At 37.2% G+C, this 22846-nt stretch overlaps 1 protein-coding gene across 10 annotated transcripts in view; it reads right to left on the reverse strand.

Annotated features, from left to right (window-relative positions):
• Positions 1–22846, reverse strand: part of PIEZO2 (piezo type mechanosensitive ion channel component 2) — a 468071-nt gene that overhangs the window by 302213 nt on the left and 143012 nt on the right. For all 10 annotated transcript variants that reach the window (XM_053902383.1, XM_053902382.1, XM_053902379.1 and 7 more), the window contains exon 3: positions 3299–3424. In XM_053902383.1, the coding sequence (XP_053758358.1) occupies positions 3299–3424 (126 nt within the window). The remainder of the gene's footprint in view (positions 1–3298; positions 3425–22846) is intronic.

The raw sequence follows: 22846 nt of genomic DNA on the forward strand, positions 1-22846 counted from the left end.
GAAGTGAAGTCAACTCTAAATTAAAAGTCAGTGTTTCCATTACCCACTCTAACAGTATTTTCTGGAGTTTATATAACTTGATCATTAAAAAATGCTCGAGGCTGAAAACCTGGTCTGTGTCAATTTTGGACTAACCTAGTTTGCAAAGCTCTGAAGTTTGTTTGCCTGTCCCTTTTATCCCTTTTCAAGAATGTATTGCTTTTAAATGCTACACACGAAACTGGACCAAAAAACTCTGTAACACCCGATGAGCCAACAGTGTTACATGCATCACTCGTTTTTCAGAAGAAATTTATGATTTCTGTAAACTCACTTTCAAGGGGCTTATGACTGACAGCAAAGAGTTCAAATTCCTTTTTCTAACGCAGTCTTTAGCGCATCCCTTCTCTGTTGGTGACCTCATCAAAAATACTGCAACTGCAAATTGCAATATTAACTTTTGTAGGGACAAACTTCACATTAGAATTTAACCTGGTAGAAATAAAATTTACTGTTATGACCTCCATTATATCGGCTCTCTGTGGAACAGAATAGAGCTTTTGTATGGAGATGTCAAAAAAGGAAGGGAAGGCAGGATGTGAGATCAGGACATATTCAAGTTACACTGCAGCGAACAATGACAGCAGAAGGTAATTGTGCATGAATAAAAATATCTTTGACAGACACATGGAAATATCTTGGTATCTACAAGCCCAAATATTTAGGATGTGAGGTTAGTAAAGGCAGACCTAACTCAAGGTTGAGTTGTACAGAATGCTATGTCAAGAGGCCAGCTTTGAATACACCGAAGATGGCCTCCATACCTTCACCACTGAGAAGTGTGGACTTCTCATGGCATGAATGCAGGGCCCATCCACAGGATCCAGGCAATTTGGATCCTTGCCTGGGAAGGAGGAGACAAGGGAGGAACAAATTTCCATGTGTATGTGTGTGTGTAAGTCTGTATGTCTTCCTGTCTGTCTGTCTCTGTGTCTACCTCATAAGGGAGGCCATACATAGAATAAATATATTTATAAATGTGGAAAGGGGAATACTGTTTTAACATTTCATATTACATTTGTGTTTTGACTTTTGTAGAATTGTGGCAAATCATCATTTTGATTTAAAAAAAACCAGAAATACCTAGACTCTGGGTCAAAAGAAATGATGAAGTGCACTTCCTAATCTAGACACCCTCCGGTACAGTTGTTTCCACAATATCACTCAGTAGAAATGGGCAAGATATTTATAAACTCAAAATTTTAAAATCTGATAAGTTGTAATATATCCTGTGATTAAATACTTCCAGTGACAGACAACTCATTATTCATGAAACAGTCTTTTATTCAGACAACCTTCCTTATGATCCTACGAATGCCTTCTTAAGAAATCTCTAAAGGATTTGTGATGGAAACACATGAGAAAATACAGCTGCTGACATTTCTCCTAAGTCCAAAAAGATCTGAACCTGGCCAAACGTAATAAATGCTTTCTATCATTATAGCATAACTAAAGGAACTAAAGTGTTATGATTTAAACACTTTATTTTTTCAAGTTTTGAATAAAGAGCTGACTTTTACCAAACAGCAAAACAACATTGTTAACAATTCCTGTTAACAGTGGAATATTCTTCAGCCACGAAAAGGAACAAAACAGCAATACATGCTACAACATGGATGAACCTCGAAATCATCATGCTACGTGAGAAAAGCTAGACACAACAGGTTACATATCACATACTTCTTTGATGAAATTTCTAGAACAGGTAAGTCTAACAGAGGCAGAAATTAAATTAGGGCTGGGTGAAAAGGGAACGAGAAATAACTGTTCCATGCACGGGGTGGTTCTCTTTGGGGTGATGAAAATTTTCTGGAATCAGATAGCGGGGATGGCTGCACACTCCAAAAACCACTGAACTATATTCCTTACATAGGTGAAATTTATGGTATATGAATTATATCTCAATTTGAAAAACAAGAACTATATCTTCAATCATAGATTTTTAAATCAAAACCATTTTGATAGGCATTGGTTTCCAATGAGTTTTGAATTCAATAAAATGGCCAAAATGAATACTAACTTTAGATCTGTAAACTGTAGATTCCTAAAAGTTAGATGGTGAAGGATACTGAATAATTTATAAATATGAATTTTGCTAAAGAATATCTCACTATATTTATGTTAACAGTCTTTGATTCATGAAGAATTTTGACCTTTTTTTTATTTGACAGGAAAGGATAGGTTTACTTCATATCACTTGTGCTTGCCTTTATGAAAAATCAGGAAGTTGAAAACCTACAAATAGGTTCCTCAAAGAAAAACTGACAATTTAAAACAGTTATTATAATCTTTTTCAAATATCTCAGGGTTTCTTTAGGCCTAACTTAAAACAGGTGGAATGTATTCCATCTACTTGAAATGCTTCTGTTTTTTCAAGTGACAGTCACACATCCTATAAAAACTGAACTCAAATTATCTGATAGCACGTTACTTTTGGAAAGATGATGTCACCTAGATGAAGAATATATATGTTGACTTTCTCAGATCATAACTTCAAAATATAATGCATACAAACATACTATTTCCCTGTGAGTAGCAATAAAATACTCCCAATTAAAAAAAGAAACTCTGTGTCATTACATTTTTCCCATAAAGTTATATGAAATCTTACATTATACTGTAGAATAGTATAGAGGTAGAATAGTAGAATAGGACTGAGGTCACAGTCATAAGTTATTCAATTTCTGTAGTCATGTTAATCATGTTAGAAACTGTATATGTCTTGCTTCACTAGCTGTACCATATGCTCCAGGGACTATATATGTATACATATACATATATATATGTATATGTATACATATATATATGTATACATATACAGTCACCATATATATGTGTGTGTGTGTGTGTGTATGTGTGTGTACGTACGTGTGTATATATACATATACAATATATACATATATTCATATATATACATACACATATATATGTGCGTGTGTGTATATATATATATACACACACGCACATATATATATGTATGTATATATATATATCTTGATTTTTTTTTAGATTAAGCCCAGTAATAATGTCTTACATACAAATAGGGCCCAAATACCTAATTTTTGTTGAACATTCATTAAGTAATTTACTTGTAATTTTCCATGACAGTTTCCTTATATGTATTTCTCATACAGGATTGCCAAATGACCACAAATGATTGTGGATTTCATGATGTAATTGTTGTACAGATTTCTATAAGCATTACAGCACACAGCTTTATTCATACATAATATGAAGAAAAAGTCACCATAACACTCACAGTTGTAACCAGGTCCAATACGATGTTGAGCTTCCAGGCTGGCCAACGTGATGTGGAAAATGATGTGAAGCAACAGGAAGGAAAGACTGGTGAAGCACAGAGACTTTAATAACCGGCCCGTATGTCCTAGAAGGTAAGAAACACAGAGACGGTGAGGGCGCTTCAGATGCAACACACTCGCTCTGACCTTTGCAGCATTCCACGTGGATTCCGTTTCTGCCGAATCTATTATATAGACACACCCAGAAGTGTGTCAAGTGTAGTAATTACTCTCTTAATTTTTAGTTACAAAGTTCCCTTTGTAAAATTGTACAATTAACATTGATTAAAAATCCAATGTGAAAGAACGATGCTTTCCTACTTATTATATGACAAATTACCACAAAATGGACCACAAATAGCCCCTGGCCCAGAAAGTATTATAAGAGAGCTCTGCCAAAGTTAAAGGGGAAAAAAAAAACACTACCTTATCAAAGTAGTTTCGGAAAATAGGAAAAGAAGGGAAGTTGCCCAAAATATTTTACAAAGTTAGAGTAACTTTAAATTCAAAATAAAACAAGGCTAGAAAATAAAAAGGAATTTGAAGCCAGTTTTACCTATGAACATAGACACAAATTATTAAAAAAGATATTTTCTAACCAACTGAATTAGCAGAGTAAAAATGGAATACAGCACATTAAGCTAGGGGTTAAAAGAGACCTGTAATACAAAAACAAACTGGTGGCTTTCGAGGGAGAGGGGTAGAGGGACGGGCAAAATGGATCAAAGGGAGTGAAAGATACAGACTTCTAGTTATGGAATAAATAAGTCATGGGAATAAAAGGTACAGCATAAGGAATATAGTCAATGGTATATATTATAGCATTGCATGATGACAGATGGTAGCTACACTTGAACACAGAGAAAAACTGAATCACTATGTTGTACACCTGAAACTAATAAAACATTTTGTGTCAACTATACTAAGAAAATAATAATGAGCTAGGGTGTATTTATTACAGAGACACAAGTATTTAACATTAACAAATGCATATGTGTAAGTCACACACCAGTGGGCTGATATAATTTTCTAAATGGATGCAGAAGAAGCATTCATAAAGTCAATTTCTATTTATGATAAAAGAAAGTAACGCTCAATAAACTAGGAATAGAAGGAAATATCCTTAATATGATGAAGGTATTACACCACAGCTAAAACAAGCAATCTACTTGTGGTGGAATTTTAGACATACATTAATGTCAGAGAATGATCAAGGACACTTGCTATCCTTGCCACCACTTAACATATCACTGGGTGCATAGGCCAACGTTATAAGATAAGAAAAAGAATGAAGAATTGTAATAACTACAATTATTTGCAGACAATATGAGCAAATGAAGCTATTTGTAGATGATATAATCAATATAGAATGCCAAAGTGAAGCCACAGACCAACTATTAGAATACAAGAATTCGGAAAATGATTTAGATCATCATATAAAAATCAATATAGTTCCTTTATATTAACAATAATCAAATAGAAAACAAGATACAACCTAAATTAGCAACCAAAACTGTATTGTAAATGGTTTTGCCAATGTATCAATTTGGCTGGACTATAGTCCCCAGTTTTTTAATCTAACACTAATCTAGACATTGTCATGAATTTAGAGATATGATTGAAGTCCATAATCAACTGACTTTAAGTAAGGATATTATCCTTGATAATTTGGGCAAGGCTGATTCAATCAGTTGATAGTCTTGAAAACCAGTCTGAGAAGAGAGAGAAACTTTCAGGCCATCAACAAGCATATTCCAAAATATATAAGAAAAGAATTTTTGAAGAACTCAACAAACTTATTTAAAAATGTATTTGGAAGAACAAAAACCTCAGAATTGCCAGGCCAATTTTGAAATTTTGAGATAAAAAATGGGTGAGGTTCATTTGTCCTACCAGACAATTAAGGTATGCTCTAAACCCGGAAGTTAAAACAAAACAAACAGAAACTTAGTTCCCTTACAGAAAGGAAGAAAAGTCAAATGGAATACCACATACAGTTCAGAAAAAAAAAAAGTAATTTACTCATATGAGCTTGATGAATGTCAAGTTGACCCCACAAGCCAAGAGAAGAAGAATAGGCTATCTAGCAGGTGAAAAATTGACTTGAATAAAAAAATAATAAAAATAATACTGAATCCCTGTCATAAAGGTGATCTTCCAGTAAATAAAGACCTAAATGTGAAAGATAACATTCTAAAGTCAATAGATGAAAATATGGAAGAATAACTCTGTGCTTTGGATTTCCATGGAGATTGCCTCTAACATAAGACCCAAAATATAAGCTATAAAAATAAAGATAAATAAATTAAGTAAGTAAATAAATAAATAAATAAAGATGAGTTTGACTACATTAAAATAGAAAATTCAATAGACACCACTATAAATAGAATTCACAGACAGATGATTAGCTGGGACATCTAAGATTAGAGATGACATTACTGAGATTAATATTTCAATAGACAAAGAATGCCTGAACATCAACAAGAAGACCACTGAACCAAGAGAGAAGTGAACAAAACATCTACATAGGTCTTACAAGGGAAAACTTGAGAGGGCAATATATTTATACAGAGAAACTAAAAGTGGAAAGACATTATTTAAGTCATTAGAGTTAAACCAAAAATGGGTTAACATTTTACACCCATCACATTAAAAAAATTTTTTTTTAATTTATTTATTTTTGAGAGAGAGAGAGAGAGAGAGAGAGCAGGGGAGGGGCAGAGAGAGAGGGAGACACAGAATCCAAAGTCGGCTCCAGGCTCTGAGCTGTCAGCACAGAGCCCGATGCGGGGCTTGAACTCACAAACTGTGAGATATGGCCTGAGCTGAAGTTGGACTCTCAACCGACTGAGCCACCCAGGCACCCCTTACACCCATCATATTAGCAAAAATTATGATATCTATAATATTGGGGTGCCTGGGTGGCTCAATTGGTTGAGCTTCTGACTCCATTTCACGACAGGTCACGATCCCAGTGTCAGGAGATTGGGCTCCATGTCAGGCTCTGCACTGAGCATGAGCATGGAGCCTGATTGGGATATTCTCTCTCTCTGCCTCTGCCCCTCTCCCCCGTGCTCTCTCTCTCTCAAATTTATATATATATATATACACATATATATATAAACATATATAATATGTTTATAAATAAATATATAAATATATATAATATATAATTATATATAACATAAGTAAATATATAATATATATTTAAATATAAAAATAAATTTATATATAAATTATATATTTATTTATAAATACATAAGCATATATGTGTGTATATATATGTATATGTATATATACATACATGTGTTTATATATATGTATATGTATGTGTATATATACATACATATGTGTGTATATATATGTATGTGTATATATATGTATATATTTCCATAATATTGAGTTTGAGTTTTTTTCCGAGGGGAAACAATATTACAGTAATAGCGTGAAATTGGTACAGCCTTCCTGGAAGTCAGTACGTAAGTATGCCTAAGTCTCTGACTTGGCAGCCACATTCTGAGTTATAAAGTCCAGAGAAATTTTTGCAACAGGTCTACATGGGGACTTGAGTAATAACATTCATCATCCTTGTCTGTAGCAGCAGAGATTTGGAGATATTCTAGTTTTCTGCCAGTCGAGAGACGAATACGTAAAAATGTGCTGAATGTGCATCTTGAAATACGTGCAACCATTAGGTGCATGAAAGTAGAACCACCTATGTAGATCTTAAAAAAAAAATGGGTTAAAAAATAATAAGAAACAAAATGGGACAATTATTTTGCGGGACACAGACCACAAAATAATTCAGATGAATCAAGAACACAGATCTGGAAAAATAACATATATGTTTAACACAAATGTGTTTATGTATAGTTAATATATGTCTAAAACATATTTAAGGAGTTTCCTATGGGGAGGCAGGAAATAGGAATGAGAATGGGGTATGAGAGATGCTCTCTGAATAATCCTAAAATAAAACTGTTCTGTGAATTAAAGAGTACACTTCTGCAACTCTGCTCTGGAGAGGACTAGGTAGGTGCCGGACTGGATGGTCTACATTCTGGTCCTTGGCCTGCCTCTGGTCATGCAACTCTGGGGAATTGATTAGACGGGCCCCCCGGCCTTTGAAACTATAAAGTTTTATGTACAAATAAAATTTATTTATATGACAAATATATACCTGATAAGTATGTAGTATACTTATGAATTTGTATGTATAAATTATATCTTTATATTTACATAATGATAAATACATAAGCTATATATATAATATAGTGCATATAATTTTATATTTAAGTATACTTGTGTTACACACACACACACACACACACACACACACACACACACATCTTTAAGATCTAACCAAAAGTTACATTATCTCATTTCAGCATAAAATCCTTCTTTAGTGGTTAAAAAACTGCTTGCCACAGTCTCACTGCCTTGATTACTAATCTGATGTTGGGAAAGAAGAATGAGCCAGGGTTACCTTAAAATACGGAGACACCATTAGTTGAATAGCTCTCAGGTCTACTTTCAACAAACCCATACAGGAAAAAGGGATTTCTCGGTAGCCCAAGAGAAGATCCCATCAAAACCTGGGCAATATTTATCTTTGAGGCAAAGTGAGAAACCACACACATGTCCTAACTCACTCTTTTCAGCAACTGTGTTAACCGCCCCCATCCACTGCCATGGTTGCTGGGGCGATGGCTCTCCCCAGGCTCTGAGCTCAGGGTATTGACTTCTGTGTTTCTAATGTTGACGTGGAAGCATTAGTGAATGCTGCTTGCATGGACCTAAGGCAGAGGAGCCCATAAAATACCCTCAGGGAAAATACGGAACCGCCCCCCCCCAAAAAAAATGAAGCATAAAGATTTAAAATGTCATAAACATAAAATATATATACAGCTAAAATGTACATTTCATTCTAAAATGCATTTTCTTCAGGTTTCTCTAACTTTTGGCATAATATGCTTTTGGCATGTGGTCAGTTACTTAAAAACATAGCTTAAGGAAGTTAAATTTTATTAGCCTTTTAGGAAAATGAAAAGCTCAAAATAAAAGGAAGCAGAAGGGAAGGGAATTAATCTTCTGATTTCTTCTCAATTCTACTGTAGTTTTTATTGCTTTCATTAGGGACAACTAAGGATTAACACACAGAGATAAAATTTTCTCAAGATCAGTCAAATAATGTATACTTACATGATATGAATAACTGGGTTTTACTTATCAAGTATTCCCTTACATTAACATTTCTTGATTTATATATTATACATATATTATGTATATAATATATAAATATTGTATGTGATATATAGATGGCATATGTGGGACACACAAACAGTTTCCCAAGACACTGTTTTGCCTCAAAGATAAATATTGTGCAGGTTTTGATGGGATCTTCTCTTGGGCTACCGAGAAATCCCTCTAAGGGTTTGTTGAACCTGAGAGATATTCAATTGATTTTATCTCCCTATTTTAAGATAATCCCGGTTCACATTGTGAATATACATATATTCTATATGTATATCCACAGTGTTGTGAAACCATTGCTTCTATATACTTTACAAAACATTTTCATCACTCCAAAAGCATCCATGAAGCAGTTACTTTTTCTCAATTCCTGCTTTTCCTTCTCCCTGGAAACCACAAGTCAGCTTTCTGTCTCTATGGATATTCCATATAAATATTATCATACAATACGTGGCCTTTGGCGTCTGGCTTCTTTTCCCTTAGCATAATGTTCTCAAGGTTCATCCATGTTGTTGTGTGTGTACTTCACTCATTTTATGGCTGAGTATTATTCCTTTGTATGGATGAACATTTCTTCATTTATTCATCTGTTGATGGATATTTAGGTTGTATCTACCTTTTGACTACTGTGAACAGTGCTGGTGTGGACATGTATGTACATGTATTTATGTTAGAGTACTTTTTCCACTTATTTTATGTACATACTTAGGAAATGAATTGCATATGATCGTATGGTAATTATATATTTAGTTTTTCGAGGAGCAGCCAAGCTATTCCCACATTTTACATTCCTGCAAACCATGCACAAGATTTTCAAGTTCTCCATATCTCTGTCAGCACTTGGTATTTTCTGATTTTTTAAATTATTATTTACTATAGTAATGAGTCATTCTAGTGGATGTCAAATGGTATCACGTTGTGGTTTTGATTTCCATTTCCCTAATGACTAATGATGTTGAGCATCTTTTCATGTACCTGTTGGCCATGTGCACATCTTCTATGGAGAACACTCAATTCTATTTTATTGGCTTACACTTTTATCTTTATAGAAATTCCATATTGTTTTGATTACTGTAGCTTTGGAGTGAGTATTAAAATCTATTAAAATCAGGAAGTAGAAGTATGAGTGCTGAGACTTGATTCTTCTTTTTTTCAACCGTTTTGGCTATTTGGGACCCCTTGCAATTCCATATGAACTTGAAGATTAGCTTTTTTTATTTCTGCAAATAAAGGCCATTGGAATTTTCATTGGATTCGCACATTATCTACAGCTTGTTTGGGGTAATAATGACATTCTTAAGAATATTAAATCTTCTAACCCATAAGTACAAGATACCTTTCCCTTTACTTCAATCTTCTTTCATTTGTGTCAGCATGTTTGACATTTTCAGTGTACAAGTCGTTCACCTGGTTAAGTTTATCTGTAGGTATTTTATTATTTGATTTGCTAATGTAAACAGAATTGTTTTCTTAATTTTTCTACAGATTGTTCATTTCCCATGGACAGAAACAAAACTGATTTTTGTGTATTGATCTTTTGTGTGTGTACGTGTCTGTGTCTGTGTGTGCGTGTGTTGATCTTGTGTCCTGAAACTTAGCTGAATTTCTTTATTAACTCTGGTAGTATTTTTGTAGATTCTTTGAAATTTTCTATACGTAGGAACATGCTATCTGCAAATAAGAACAGTTTTACTTTTTCTTTTCTACTTTGGTAGTCTTTTACTTTTTTTCACCCAACTTCTCGGCCAGAACTTGCTGTACAATGTTGACTGGCAACTGTAAAAGTAGATGGACGTATTCATTTGCTAAGGCTGCCAGAACAAAGTACCACAACTGGGTGGCTTAACCAACAGAAATTTATTTTCTCACAGTTCTGGAGGCAAGACATCCAAGATCAAGATGTCAGCAATTTCTGGCTTCTTCTGAGGCCTCTCTGCTTCACTTGCCCTCGGGTGGATGCCTTCCCATTAAGCCCTCACATGGTCTTTTCTCTGTATACATGTATCCGTGGTATCTCTATGGGTCCAAACATCCCCCTTCTATAACACCAGACAGACTAGATTAGGGCTCACTCTAATGGCCTCATTTTAACTTACTCACTTCTTTAATGGCCAAATATGGGTCAATCGAAAGGATTGTCATTTTTTCCCCTTTTGTCCTATTCATGTTGTGTGTTACACTGATTGACTTTCTTATGTTGAACCATCTTTGCATGATAAAATAAACTCCACTTAGTCACAATGTATAATCCTTTCAAAGTGCTATTTTTGCTCGTATTTCACTGAAGACTTCTACATCTCTATTCATAAAGGATACTCGATTGCAGTTTTGTTGTTTTTTTTTCCCCCTTTTGTGTTGACTCTGGCTTTGTTACTTGGTAACACTGGTACCACAGAATGAGTTAGGAAATATTCCCTCCTATTCTATTCTAGTTTTTGGAAAAGACTGAGAAGTATTGGTGTTAATTTTTCTTTAGATATTTGGTAGAATTTATCAGAGAAGCTATCTGGTACAAGACTTTGCTGACAGGTTTTTGATTACTGATTCAATTCTTTACTTTTATAAGTCTTTCTACATTCTCTGTTTCCTTTTTGTGTCAATTTTGGTAATATTTATGTTTCTAGAAAATTCACCATTTCAATTAGGTTATCTAATTTGTTGGGGTATCTTTGTTCATAGAACTCACATATAATTATTTTTAAATGTTTTTTAACATTTATTTATTTTTGAGACAGACAGAGACAGTGTGTGAACAGGAAAGGGGCAGAGAGAGAGGGAGACACAAAATCCAAAGCAGGCTCCAGGCTCCAGGCTGTTAGCAGAGTCTGATGTGGGGCTCGAACTCACAAACCTGAGCTGAAGTTGGATACCCAACTGACTGAGCCACCCATGCACCCCACATATAATTATTTTAATTCTGTAAGGTTGGTAGTATTGTCTCCACTTTCATTTCTGATTCTATCATTTACATCTTGTCTCACTTTAGATTTGTGAATTTAGCTAAAGGTTTGACAATTCTGTTGATCTTTTCAAAGAACCAACTTTTGTTGATTCAACAAATTCTCAATTAATTGCATTCAATAAATTTTGGTATATTGTGCTTCTGTTTCCTTTTGTCTGTAAGGATTCTCTAATTTCCCTTGTAATTATCTTTTTGACCCACTGGTTTTTAAGAAAACATTATTTAATTTCCATGTATCTGTGAATTTTCCACTTTTCCTTCTGTTATTAATTTCTAGCTTTATTCCCTTGTAGTTTGAGAAGATGCTTTATATGATTCAATCTTTAAAACTTTCTTGAGTATTCTTTTATGGCCCAACATATGGTCTCTCCTGGAACTATGTCATGTAAACTTGTGAAAATTACGTGTTCTCTTACTCCTCAGGGCAGTGATCTCTCTCTCTCTCTCGCTCTCTCTCTTTGTCTGTATATATATAATTGGTTTATAGTATTGTCCAAGTCCTCTTTTTCTTTATTGATCTCCTACCTAGGTGTTCTTTCCAGTATTGAAAGTGATCTACTGAAATATTCAATTACAACTGTAGAATTGTCTATTTATCCTTTCAAAACTGTCAAGGTTTGATTCCCATATTTGGGGCTCTGTTGTTTGGTGAGTACATGTTTATAATTGTCATACCTTAAATGTTTTACTTATTTTTAAGAGAGAGATAGCATGCAGGGGAGGGGTAGAGAGAGAGGGGGATGGAGTATCTGAAGCATGCTCCACGCCGACAGCAGAGAGCCTGACGCGGGGCTAAAACTCACAAACCATGAGATCATGACCTGAGCCAAGTCAGACATTCAACCAACTGAACCACTCAGGCACCCCCAATTGTCATATGTTTTTGAGGAATTGATCTTTTATTGATATAGAATGCTTCCTTTGTAACAGTTTTTTTTATGTAAAGTATGTTTTGTATAATATTAATGTAGCCATTTCTGCACTTCTTCGGTTATTATTTGCATTGAATACCTTTTTCCATCTTCTTCACTTTTAACCAACTTTGTATTTGGATTTTAAGTGAGTTTCCTGAAGACAACATACAACTGAATCATGTTTCATTATCCATTTTACCATCTTTGCCTTTCACTGGAGAGTTTAGATAAAAATGATTACCACTTATATAAAAATGATTACCGGGGCGCCTGGGTGGCTCAGTCAGTTAAGCGGCCGACTTCGGCTCAGGTCATGATCTCGCGGTCCGTGGGTTCGAGCCCCACGTTGGGCTCTGTGCTGACAGCTCAGAGCCTGGAGCCTGTTTCAGATTCTGTGTCTCCCTCTCTCTCTGACCCTCCCCCGTTCATGCTCTGTCTCTCTCTGTCTCAAAAATAAATAAATGTTAAAAAAAATTTAAAAAAATGATTATGAAAGATATACTTCTGTCATTTTGCTATTTTTTTCTGTCTTATATGCTTTTTGTTCCTCACTTCCTCTATTACTTCCTTCTTTTGTGTTTAATTGATTTTTCTAGGGTACCATTTTGACTGCCTGCTCATTTTCTTTTGTGTGTATATTTTTTAGACATTTTCCTATTCATTACCATAGGGATCGCAGTTGATATCCTAAATTTATAACAATCCAGTTTGAGCTGGTTGCCAACTTAGCATCAATGTTATACAAAATCTTGTGGTGCCTGGGTGGCTCAGTTGGTTAAGCATCTGACTTCAGCTCAGGTCATGATCTCATGCTTCATGAATTCAGTGAGTTCGAGCCCCGAGTCAGGCTCTGTGCTGACAACTCAGAGCCTGGAGCCTGCTTCTGATTCTGCGTCTCACTCTCTCTGCCCCTCCCTGACTCGCACTCTCTCTCTCTCTCAAAAATAAATTAAAAAAAAATATATATATATATAAATATAATATTATACACAATCTCTGCTTCCATACAGCTTCATCCTTTCTTTATGTTGTCACAATTTACTTCTTTATACATTGTGTACCTATTAGCACATATTTATACTTGTTGCTTTATGCACTTGTCTTTTAAATCATATAGGAAATTAAGAGAGAAGTAGTGAACCAAAGATACAGCAATACTGTGTTTTATGTTTACACAGTACCTTTATTGGAGTTTTTCCTTTCTTTGAATGTCTTTGAGTTACTGTCTAATTTTTTTTCATTTCAGCCTGAAGGATTCTCTTCAGCATTTCTTCTAGGACAGACCTATGAGTGACAAATTAGTCTTTGTTTATCTGGGATTTTTGTCTTCTTTGTTTCTAAAGGATAAATTTGCATGATAGAAGATTCTTGGTTAACAGTTTTATTTTTCTTTTGTTTTCCTTTCAGCACTTTCAAAGTATCACATTTCTGGCTTCTATGGTTTCTCATGAAAATCTGCTCTTAATCTAATTGAAGTTTCCCTGATTGTGGTGAGTCATTTCTTTCTCCCTGTTTTCAAGATTTTCTCCTTGCCTTTGGCTTTGACAATGTGATTATGATGGGATTCAGTTTTCTTCTCTTGGAAGTTATTGACTTTTCAAATGTGTAGTTTCATGTGTTTTTTCAAACTTGTCATGTTTTGATATTCTTCAAATATTCTTTCTGGCCCTTTTATTCCCTCCTCTCTCCCTGGGACTCCCATTATGTGTGTGTTGATATGCTTGACAGTGGCTAATAATTCTCTTAGGGGCACCTGGGTGGCTCAGTCTGTTAAGTGTCCAATTCTTGATCTTGGCTCAGGTCATGATTTCATAGTTCGTGAGTTTCAGCCCCCTGTGTCGGGCTCTGCACTGACAGCATGGAGCCTGCTTAGAATTCTCTCTCCCTCTCTCTCTACCCCTACCCCCCTCACGCTCACTTGCACACTCTATCTCTTTCTCTTCCTCTCCCTCTCTCTAAATAAATAAACTTTAAAAAAAATTAAAAAATTCTCCTAGACTCTGTTCATTTTTCTTTATTTCTTAAATCTGCTCTTAGACTGGATAATTTAAACTTACCAGTCTTCAAGTTCATTAATTCTTTATTCTGCCTGCTCAGATCTGCACTTTGAAACTTATTTTTCTTTTTAGCTATTATACTTTCCAGTTTCAGAATTTCTGTTTGGTTACCTTTTATAATTCCCATCTCTCTATTTATTTCCTCTATTTTATTAGAAATTATCTGCATTTCCCTTAGTTCTTTTTTCATGACTTCATTTACCTCTTGGAACACATACAACATAGGCAACATAAAATGTCTAGAAAGTTCAAGGTCTGTAGCCTCAGGGAAATTTTCTGTTGATTTCTGCTGTGAACAGGTCATGTTTTCTTGTTTCTTTTAATGCTTCATACTTTTATCCTGAAAATTAGATATTTTGAATATTACCATGTGATAATTCTGGAAACCAGATTCTTCCCCCTCAGAATTTATTTTTGTTGATTACAGCTATAGCTGTATGTTTAGTTACTTTTCTTTCTTTTTTTTAAGGTTCTATATTTTTCAAGTCATCGTTATACCCAATGTGTGGCTCAAACTCACAACCACGAGATCAAGAGTCACATGTTCTACTGACTAAGCCAGCAAGGTGCACCTAGTTACTTTTCTAAACTAATTTTCATGAAATACATATCCATTTCTATGTGTGGTCCATTCCTCTGTGTTGTCTTTCACTAGTATTTACACAGAAATGTTTTTAAATATCAGGGACCGTGGATGGTGAGAGAAAGAGTGGGAGAGAGGGAGGAGGCTGCTTACAATTCTGCCTTAGCCTTCACTTCCTACTTGCACTGAGACTAGAGACCTTACAGAAGTGAAAGCTTGGGGTCTTCTCGGGTTTTTTCAGAGTATGCATCCTGCCCTTAGCATGCATATAACTTTCTATATTCCCCAGTATACATGGGCACTTTTGGATGCCAAAAATTCCCAAAGGAATTTGGGAATTTTACTTCTCAGCTTTTACTCCCAGGCTTTCAGCACCCTATTGCTTGCCTCAGCTGTAACCTTCTGAAACAGGCAGCTGTGAGTTGTTCATTTGCCTCACAAGGTTTCTGAGGAATGGCTGGTCTTTTCTGCTTTAAGCGACTTCTGAATTGGGTGAAACAAGTCAAGTGACTTTCAGGCAGCCCCAGACATATTAGAACACACGAAAACAAGTCTTTGAGAATAGGTCTTCTCTCTTCCCTCTGGAACCAGGGACCAGGATCCCACATTGGTAATGTTGGCAGCTGTCTTCAGGACTGCCAACATGCTGGGGCTGGGCAGGGAGCAAAGGCAAATAAAAATGCCAAAAAATTATCCTGCCGTTAAGTTACCTTTTTCTTGATTCAACATTTCTTTGGCCATTGTAAATCTTTCACTGTTTTCTACACTTCTGAAAAAATTATTCTATTTTTTTCTTGAATTTTACCTCATGCTGTGTAGGGAAAGCTACCTTCTCTGCCATTTTTGCTGACGTCTTCTTTCGGTTTCCAAACATTTATCATTTTTAAAAAAATTTTTGAGTTTATTTATTTTGAGAGAGAAAAAAAGGACAAGTGGAAAGGGGCAGAGAGAGATAGAGGGAGAGAGAGAATCCCAAGCAGGCTCCACACTGTCAGCATGGAGCCCAATGCAAGGCTCAAACCCATGAACCATGAAATCTGACTTGAGCCAATGTCGGGTGCTTAACTGACTGAGTCACCCAGGCACCCTTATTATTTTTCTTAAGTAGATTCCATACCAAGCGCAGATGCTAATGCAGGGCCCAAACTCACTACCCCGAGACCAAGACCCAAGCTGAGATCAAGAGTCGGATCCACCCAGGTGCCCCTCAAAACAGTTTTTATTCAAACTTTTGGTTTTCATTTATTGTGTGTGCATGTACTGTGTATATATACTCTTTTGAACGAACTGAATAGGAGATTATTATTCCTTTATCTAAATAAAATGCGGCATAATAATTACATCTAATACCATCAAACATAGACTCTTTCAAAACTGTTTTTTTCCTTCTAATCCTGCACCAAAGACTGTTCCAGTTGCAAAGCTTCACTGCTGCTACTGCCCTGAAGACCTCTAAAGACCCCCACCTCCTGCCCCCAATTCTACCTCTCTGTGATCAGAGGAACTAGGGAAAGGGGTACCATGAGGTAAAGATTAAAGAGGAGATACTGGTGAGAAGAAAGCCAGAGGGGAGTTCCTCCAATTCTGTTACAAATCAGCACAAGTCTTGTTCGCATGCCCAAATTACACATGCGTGGAATGGACCCACAAGACCTTTAAGAACTGAACTATGATGCAACGAACTACTCAAGTACCAGACTAATCTCTGAGTGTTGCGTATGCAGGGAAGAACCAAAGAGAAAAGTAAAGATTTTGATATTGGTACCACCACCCATAGAACGTGAGATAAACTTGTGACGTAAAACCAAACAGACTAACTGCCTGCTAAAACACAGAAACGAATAAAAACAAATCGACAGTTGTCTGAAAATTTTAACATGACCCTGATGTCTCATAACATAATATTCAAAGTGACCAGGATACAATCTCAGATTACTTGACATACAAAACATCAGGAAAATCTGACCAATTGTCAAGAGAAAAGATAATAAGGTCGACTTTAAAATTACCCAGATGTTGAAATTATTAAAAAATTATTTTAAAACATCCATTATAACCACATTCCACAAGGTAAAGGTAAACAATCTTGAATGCATGGAAATATCAAAGTCGTCAGCAGAGAATAAATAAATAAAATTTTAGAACTGAAAATATACAGTATCTGAAATTTAAAACTCCCTGGATGGGCTTAATAGTAGAAGACAGATAACAAAGGAGTGAGTCAGTCAACTTAAAAAGATTAATAGAAATTATGCAATATGAGTAACAGAGAGCAAAAGATTAAAAAAATTAACAGGCCCTCAGGGACCTGAAGTTCAAAAGGCTTATCACTTGTGTCATTTGTGTCCTTAGAGTTATCAAAGGAAGAGAGAAAGAGATTGGTGCAGAAAAAAAAAAAAAAGGATAATAGCTAAAACTTCCCCAAATTTGGTACAGACATAATTTACACATTCAATAGGCTTAGTAAACCCTAAAGAGGATGAACTCAAGGAAACCACTCCCTGCCACATGATAACCAGCATGCCAGAAGTGAGAGGTAAAGAAATACTGCAAGCAGCAAGAGAAAAATGTCACAGTACATACAGGGAGACAACTATTTGAATTACTACATATTTGTCACCACAAACCATGAAGACCAGAACGCAGTGAGGAGCAGTACCTTTAAACGTACGAAAGGAAAGACTACGAACCCAGAATTCTCTAACTTGTGAAAATATCCTTCTGGAATGAAGGCAAAACACAGACATTTTCAAATGAAAAACAAAAACAAAAATACATCGAAGAGTATCTGTCATCTGAAGGATGACATAATGGATAAAAAATGGATAAAAAGGTATTTGTTTCACACACGCGTGCGCACACACACGCGCGCACACACACACACGCGCGCGCACACACACACACACACCCCTCTTGATTATAACCATGCTCCAATTAAGTCATGGCATTTCTAGAAATGATCCCTGGGTTTTTTTGTGGTTTTGGAAATATTTTGTGTGAACAGAAATAATTGGGGGTATTATGTTGCCCATGTGTTTTGAATAGTCACTCTTATTTATACAAGAAATATGAAATATCCAAAGATATGTCACCTAATAAATAATCACTCATAATTAAAAACACAAGAAAATGGGGCATATATTAAAAGGATTAAAAATATATATGCTAACTTCAAGATGATTTACAGAAGTACCCAAAAAGCAGATTCACAAAATGAACAATTTATGGCCAGAATTACAGAGTACCAAACTGTGTATTTATATACTATATTTCTCTAATTATTAGAATTCTAAGGCACAAAAAATTCAGTGTTATCAGAAGAAATAAATAACAAGGAGAAAACATAGAGGGTTTTTTTCAAAAATTTTAACTTAAAGCTTTTTTTTTTTCTCATAGATTCTGTTTATTTGTCATATATTTCCTCAAATAGAGCTAAAAAAAGACTATTATTATTTATGGATTTTATCCAGGAACTAGGATTTATTTTTTACTTTTTCTGGTGTTTATTTATTTTTGAGGGGGGGGGGAGGAAGGGAGGAAGAGAAAGAGAGAGAGAGAGAGAGAGAGAGGGAGAATGAGTGTGGGAGGGGCAAAGAGAGAGGGAGACACAGAATCCAAAGCAGGCTCCAGGCTCTGAGCTGTCAGCACAGAGCCTGATGCAGGGCTCGAACCCACAAACCATGAGATCATGACCTGAGCAGAAGTCAGATGCTAAACTGACTGAGCCATCCAGGTACCCCCAGGAACTGGGATTTAAAGACAGGTATAAAGGTAACTTAGGTATAAATCTAAACATAAATATGATAATTTGTTACACTTATAAAAGTAATTCAGAGGTTATTGCCTTAGCCAACATTTCCAATTCTCTAGTTTTCAATGTATTCAAAGTGTGACATACAAATGTGAAAGATCCATGGTTTTCATGATTATGCCGATATTTATAAGCTAATTTTGAAATTTTCCATTTAAGAAGTAAGGCATTCCACGGGGCGCCTGGGTGGCTCAGTCGGTTAAAGCGTCCGACTTCAGCTCAGGTCACGATCTCGCGGTCCGTGAGTTCGAACCCCGTGTCAGGCTCTGGGCTGATGGCTCAGAGCCTGGAGCCTGTTTCCGATTCTGTGTCTCCCTCTCTCTCTGCCCCTGCCCCGTTCATGCTCTGTCTCTCTCTGTCTCAAAAATAAATAAAACGTTAAAAAAAAATTAAAAAAAAAAAAAGAAGTAAGGCATTCCATAAACTTAACAATTCCTACAAGAGAGCTCTGAGCCTTGTGGTCATTCACTTTTTGGTGAAAATGAAACAGCAAGAAGTTTCACTGATATGGCTTTATAGATAAGTTAATTAATTGAATTCAAATTCTGCATAAAAACAGAGTTTGAAGAGTTCTACATATATTTCAAATTTTTAAGCACCCCAGATAGGTTTATTATTTATTTGCAACTTAATTAGAAAGACCCCAGTGGAATTAACCATGTCGCCAATGTAAACGGCACTTACAGAAAAAAAATATCTCGGAAAGCAAGTATTCATATTTAAAGGATTTCCCACAACTTTATGCGCCAGGTAGAAAAAACGAAAAGCAAGTCAATAACATAAAACCAAGGTTTTTCTCTTCAATTCAAAATGAGGTTAACTATCGATACCTATTAGCTGGAAAAGAGTGTGCTAGGACTTCAAAATGAACTAAGTCGTCAAGCTTGTAGGCTGAGTATACATGAACTTGCTAATCCTAACCATTCTGATCTACAGGAATGGCCATTTCGTTAGTATCAGACTCATACAAATGCAGAGAAGAAATACATGTCTGCCACATATTCTCCTTGAAATCTCATTGAGGTCATCATTCCAACCCTCCTCGAACTCTTTGTTGCGACAAAACAGCAAGAGGGGCTTTCTGGGAGCACCACAAAGCCAACGGAAGAATGGATGACAAGATCATTGCCTTCGGAGTCCTCCGCACCTTCACAAATTAGACTGCGAACTTCTACTGCATGTCTGACTTGCAATTCCCCACCACACCCACGTCTTAATCCTCCCTTGCAAATGCTCAAGTTTCTATTTCCAATTTTTTTATTGACATATTGTTGGAGCCAAAAAAAAATATTTTTTTCCCTTCTGCCTTCCCATTTGGATCCGTCATTTATTACCTTGGCTTCATGTGCTATTATTTAATAACTTTTAAAGTATTGTAGTTTCTTCTAAAAGGTTCCTCACAATGAAATGGATATAATCAGAGGGTGTGTGTGTGGGGGGGGGGGTGGTGGTTAAAAGAATGCCAGAGAGAAAGATGACTCTCTGGGCACACAGAAGAATGCTAGAGGAGGGACCAGGAAAAGGACACGAAGCTGCCAGCATTACAAATGTCCACTCCATCCTTCCTTCTAAATCTATCATTCATGACCAGGTCTCACATCTTTTACATCTTTCCTTACTATTCTGACCCAATGGGACCTCTTTCTGTATGTCTTTATCTGACACTCAGAAATGTATATCTTATATTGTCAGTTGCTGTCCTAGGCTGGGTGACCAGGAATAGACTCAGACTGAGATTGGTGTGTAGGAAATTATTGGAGAGGGCTGTGGGCAATATCATCAATAGAGGAGTGAGGGAGGCAGGACTGAGCCAGGGGAGAATCTGGACTGCAATGTGGCTGCAGCAGAGCCCTCAGAGGGTCCTTGGGGAGCTTTGGAGCTGGAATGGCCCTTCACAACTGTCCGGAATTGAGGCAAGGGGGCTAAGCCTGTGTATCCCACTCACCCCCATCACTGGCCAGAAACTAGCTGTGAGCTGTCCCCAGAGATGGGTGTTACTTAAGCAAGGCAGCTTCCTACAGTTCATGACAGTGATTGCTGTGAGCAGTCCTGAGTCAACTCTCCAGGAAACCTGGGGGAATCAGTGCCACCATCATGGAGGGGCTAGGGGCAGCACCTCACAGAGCAACTAGGTCATCTTGTTCTAGACATTCGTTGTCCTCGGATGCAGCATAAGCCTCCTGAAAGCAGGCACCATGCTAGCATAATATCTCAAGCTTAACAGGGACCTCAATGGCTAAATATCTGGGGCAAGAAGAACTGACAGCATGAAGTAGTAGGGCTTTCTCACTCTAGAAAACACAGGGGCCTGGGACTTCCCAGGGGTAGAAAGTTCCTATTTTGAGGTACTTTTGCCCGAAATACATGGAAATATAATTGACCCTTGGACAACACGGGTTTGAATTGGATGGGTTCACTGGTACACAGAATTTTTAAGAGTTGACCACAAAAGCCAGAGACATTTCTCCATAGGACCCAATGGAAGGCAATCTGCACAGGGGTCATGGCCGCTGACCTCTGAGGACCAAGGAGGCCCCCTGGCGAGCCCAGGCAAGGGCAGGACCTGGCAGGGCTGTAGGTCACCCCATGTATGGATGGGGAGGTCGGGGAGAGCACCAGGGCTGGCTGTCAGGAGGCTGGGCTGAAGCACAGGAACTTGCCCAGAGGGCAGGGATGGCATAGCACCGGAAGCGCCTCCCCACTTTGCCCCCAACCCTAAAGAAGCACCTCAGCATCTCTGCATCCGAAGGCCAGTGCACTCATGTGTGGCTTTGGCTGCTGATGGCCACCCATTATTGGTGGGGTACCTCCAGGCACACAGGGCAGCTGTCCCTTCCTGCAGTTCCCCTGGAAGCTAAGTCCAGGCCCTTGCGCCTGTCCCAGCCTGGCCTGCCTATTCATGGATTTTTTTTTTCAAAAATTTACATACAGCACTGTAAATATATATTCTCTTCCTTAGGATTTTCTTATCAACATTTTCTCTTCTCTAGCTTACTTTATTGTAAGAATACAGCATAGAAGACATGGAAAATACAAAAATATGTGCTAATTGGCTGTGTTACTGGTAAGGATTCTTGCCAATAGTAGGCTATTAAGAGTTATGTTTTAGGGAGTCAAAAGCTACTGGTGGATTTTCCACTGCATGGAGTTGGGGGGAGGGGGGCTTGCCCCAAGCCCTTGGTTGTTCAAGGGTCAATTGCAATAGGTAAAATATGAAGCTGATCACCAGGAAAATATAACCAGGCACCAGCATAAGATAAACATATGTAAGGGTCAGGATGAGCAGAGAAATGCAAAGCTGAGTGCAGGCTGGTCTTAAAGCAGGCCCACAAAAAAATGAAAGTTGGCTTCCTGGTGAATATCTAATGACATGCTTGGCATGAGCAAGGGAGCTGTCGTTAGGAACACTGATTAAAATAAAGGTTTGGAGGGGCGCCTGGGTGGCGCAGTCGGTTAAGCATCCGACTTCAGCCAGGTCACGATCTCGCGGTCCGTGAGTTCGAGCCCCGCGTCAGGCTCTGGGCTGATGGCTCGGAGCCTGGAGCCTGTTTCCGATTCTGCGTCTCCCTCTCTCTCTGCCCCTCCCCCGTTCATGCTCTGTCTCTCTCTGTCCCAAAAATAAATAAAAAAAACATTGATAAAATAAAGGTTTGGTTACAACTCCCCAGATTTTAAAAGGATGCTGGGAAAGAATGTTCTCCTGACCACTTTGTGATTTACAGTTTACAAGGAAGGAGCTGTGTGCTTAGGGAAGAGGGAGAAGGTGGATACCTCATACCTGGGAAGCCCAAACCCCCAACATCATCACAGGAGAGATCTCTCCGTCTCCACTGGGATCCCATAGGTCCAGGGGGGAGCAACGGAAAAGTTTTAGAGAGATGAGCACAGAGGGTGTGGAGAAGGAGAAAGCTAGAACCAGAGCAAGAGG

The sequence above is a fragment of the Panthera pardus genome, unplaced genomic scaffold (assembly GCF_024362965.1).
Source record: "Panthera pardus isolate Hobbes unplaced genomic scaffold, ASM2436296v1 HiC_scaffold_15, whole genome shotgun sequence".
NCBI lineage: Eukaryota > Metazoa > Chordata > Mammalia > Carnivora > Felidae > Panthera > Panthera pardus.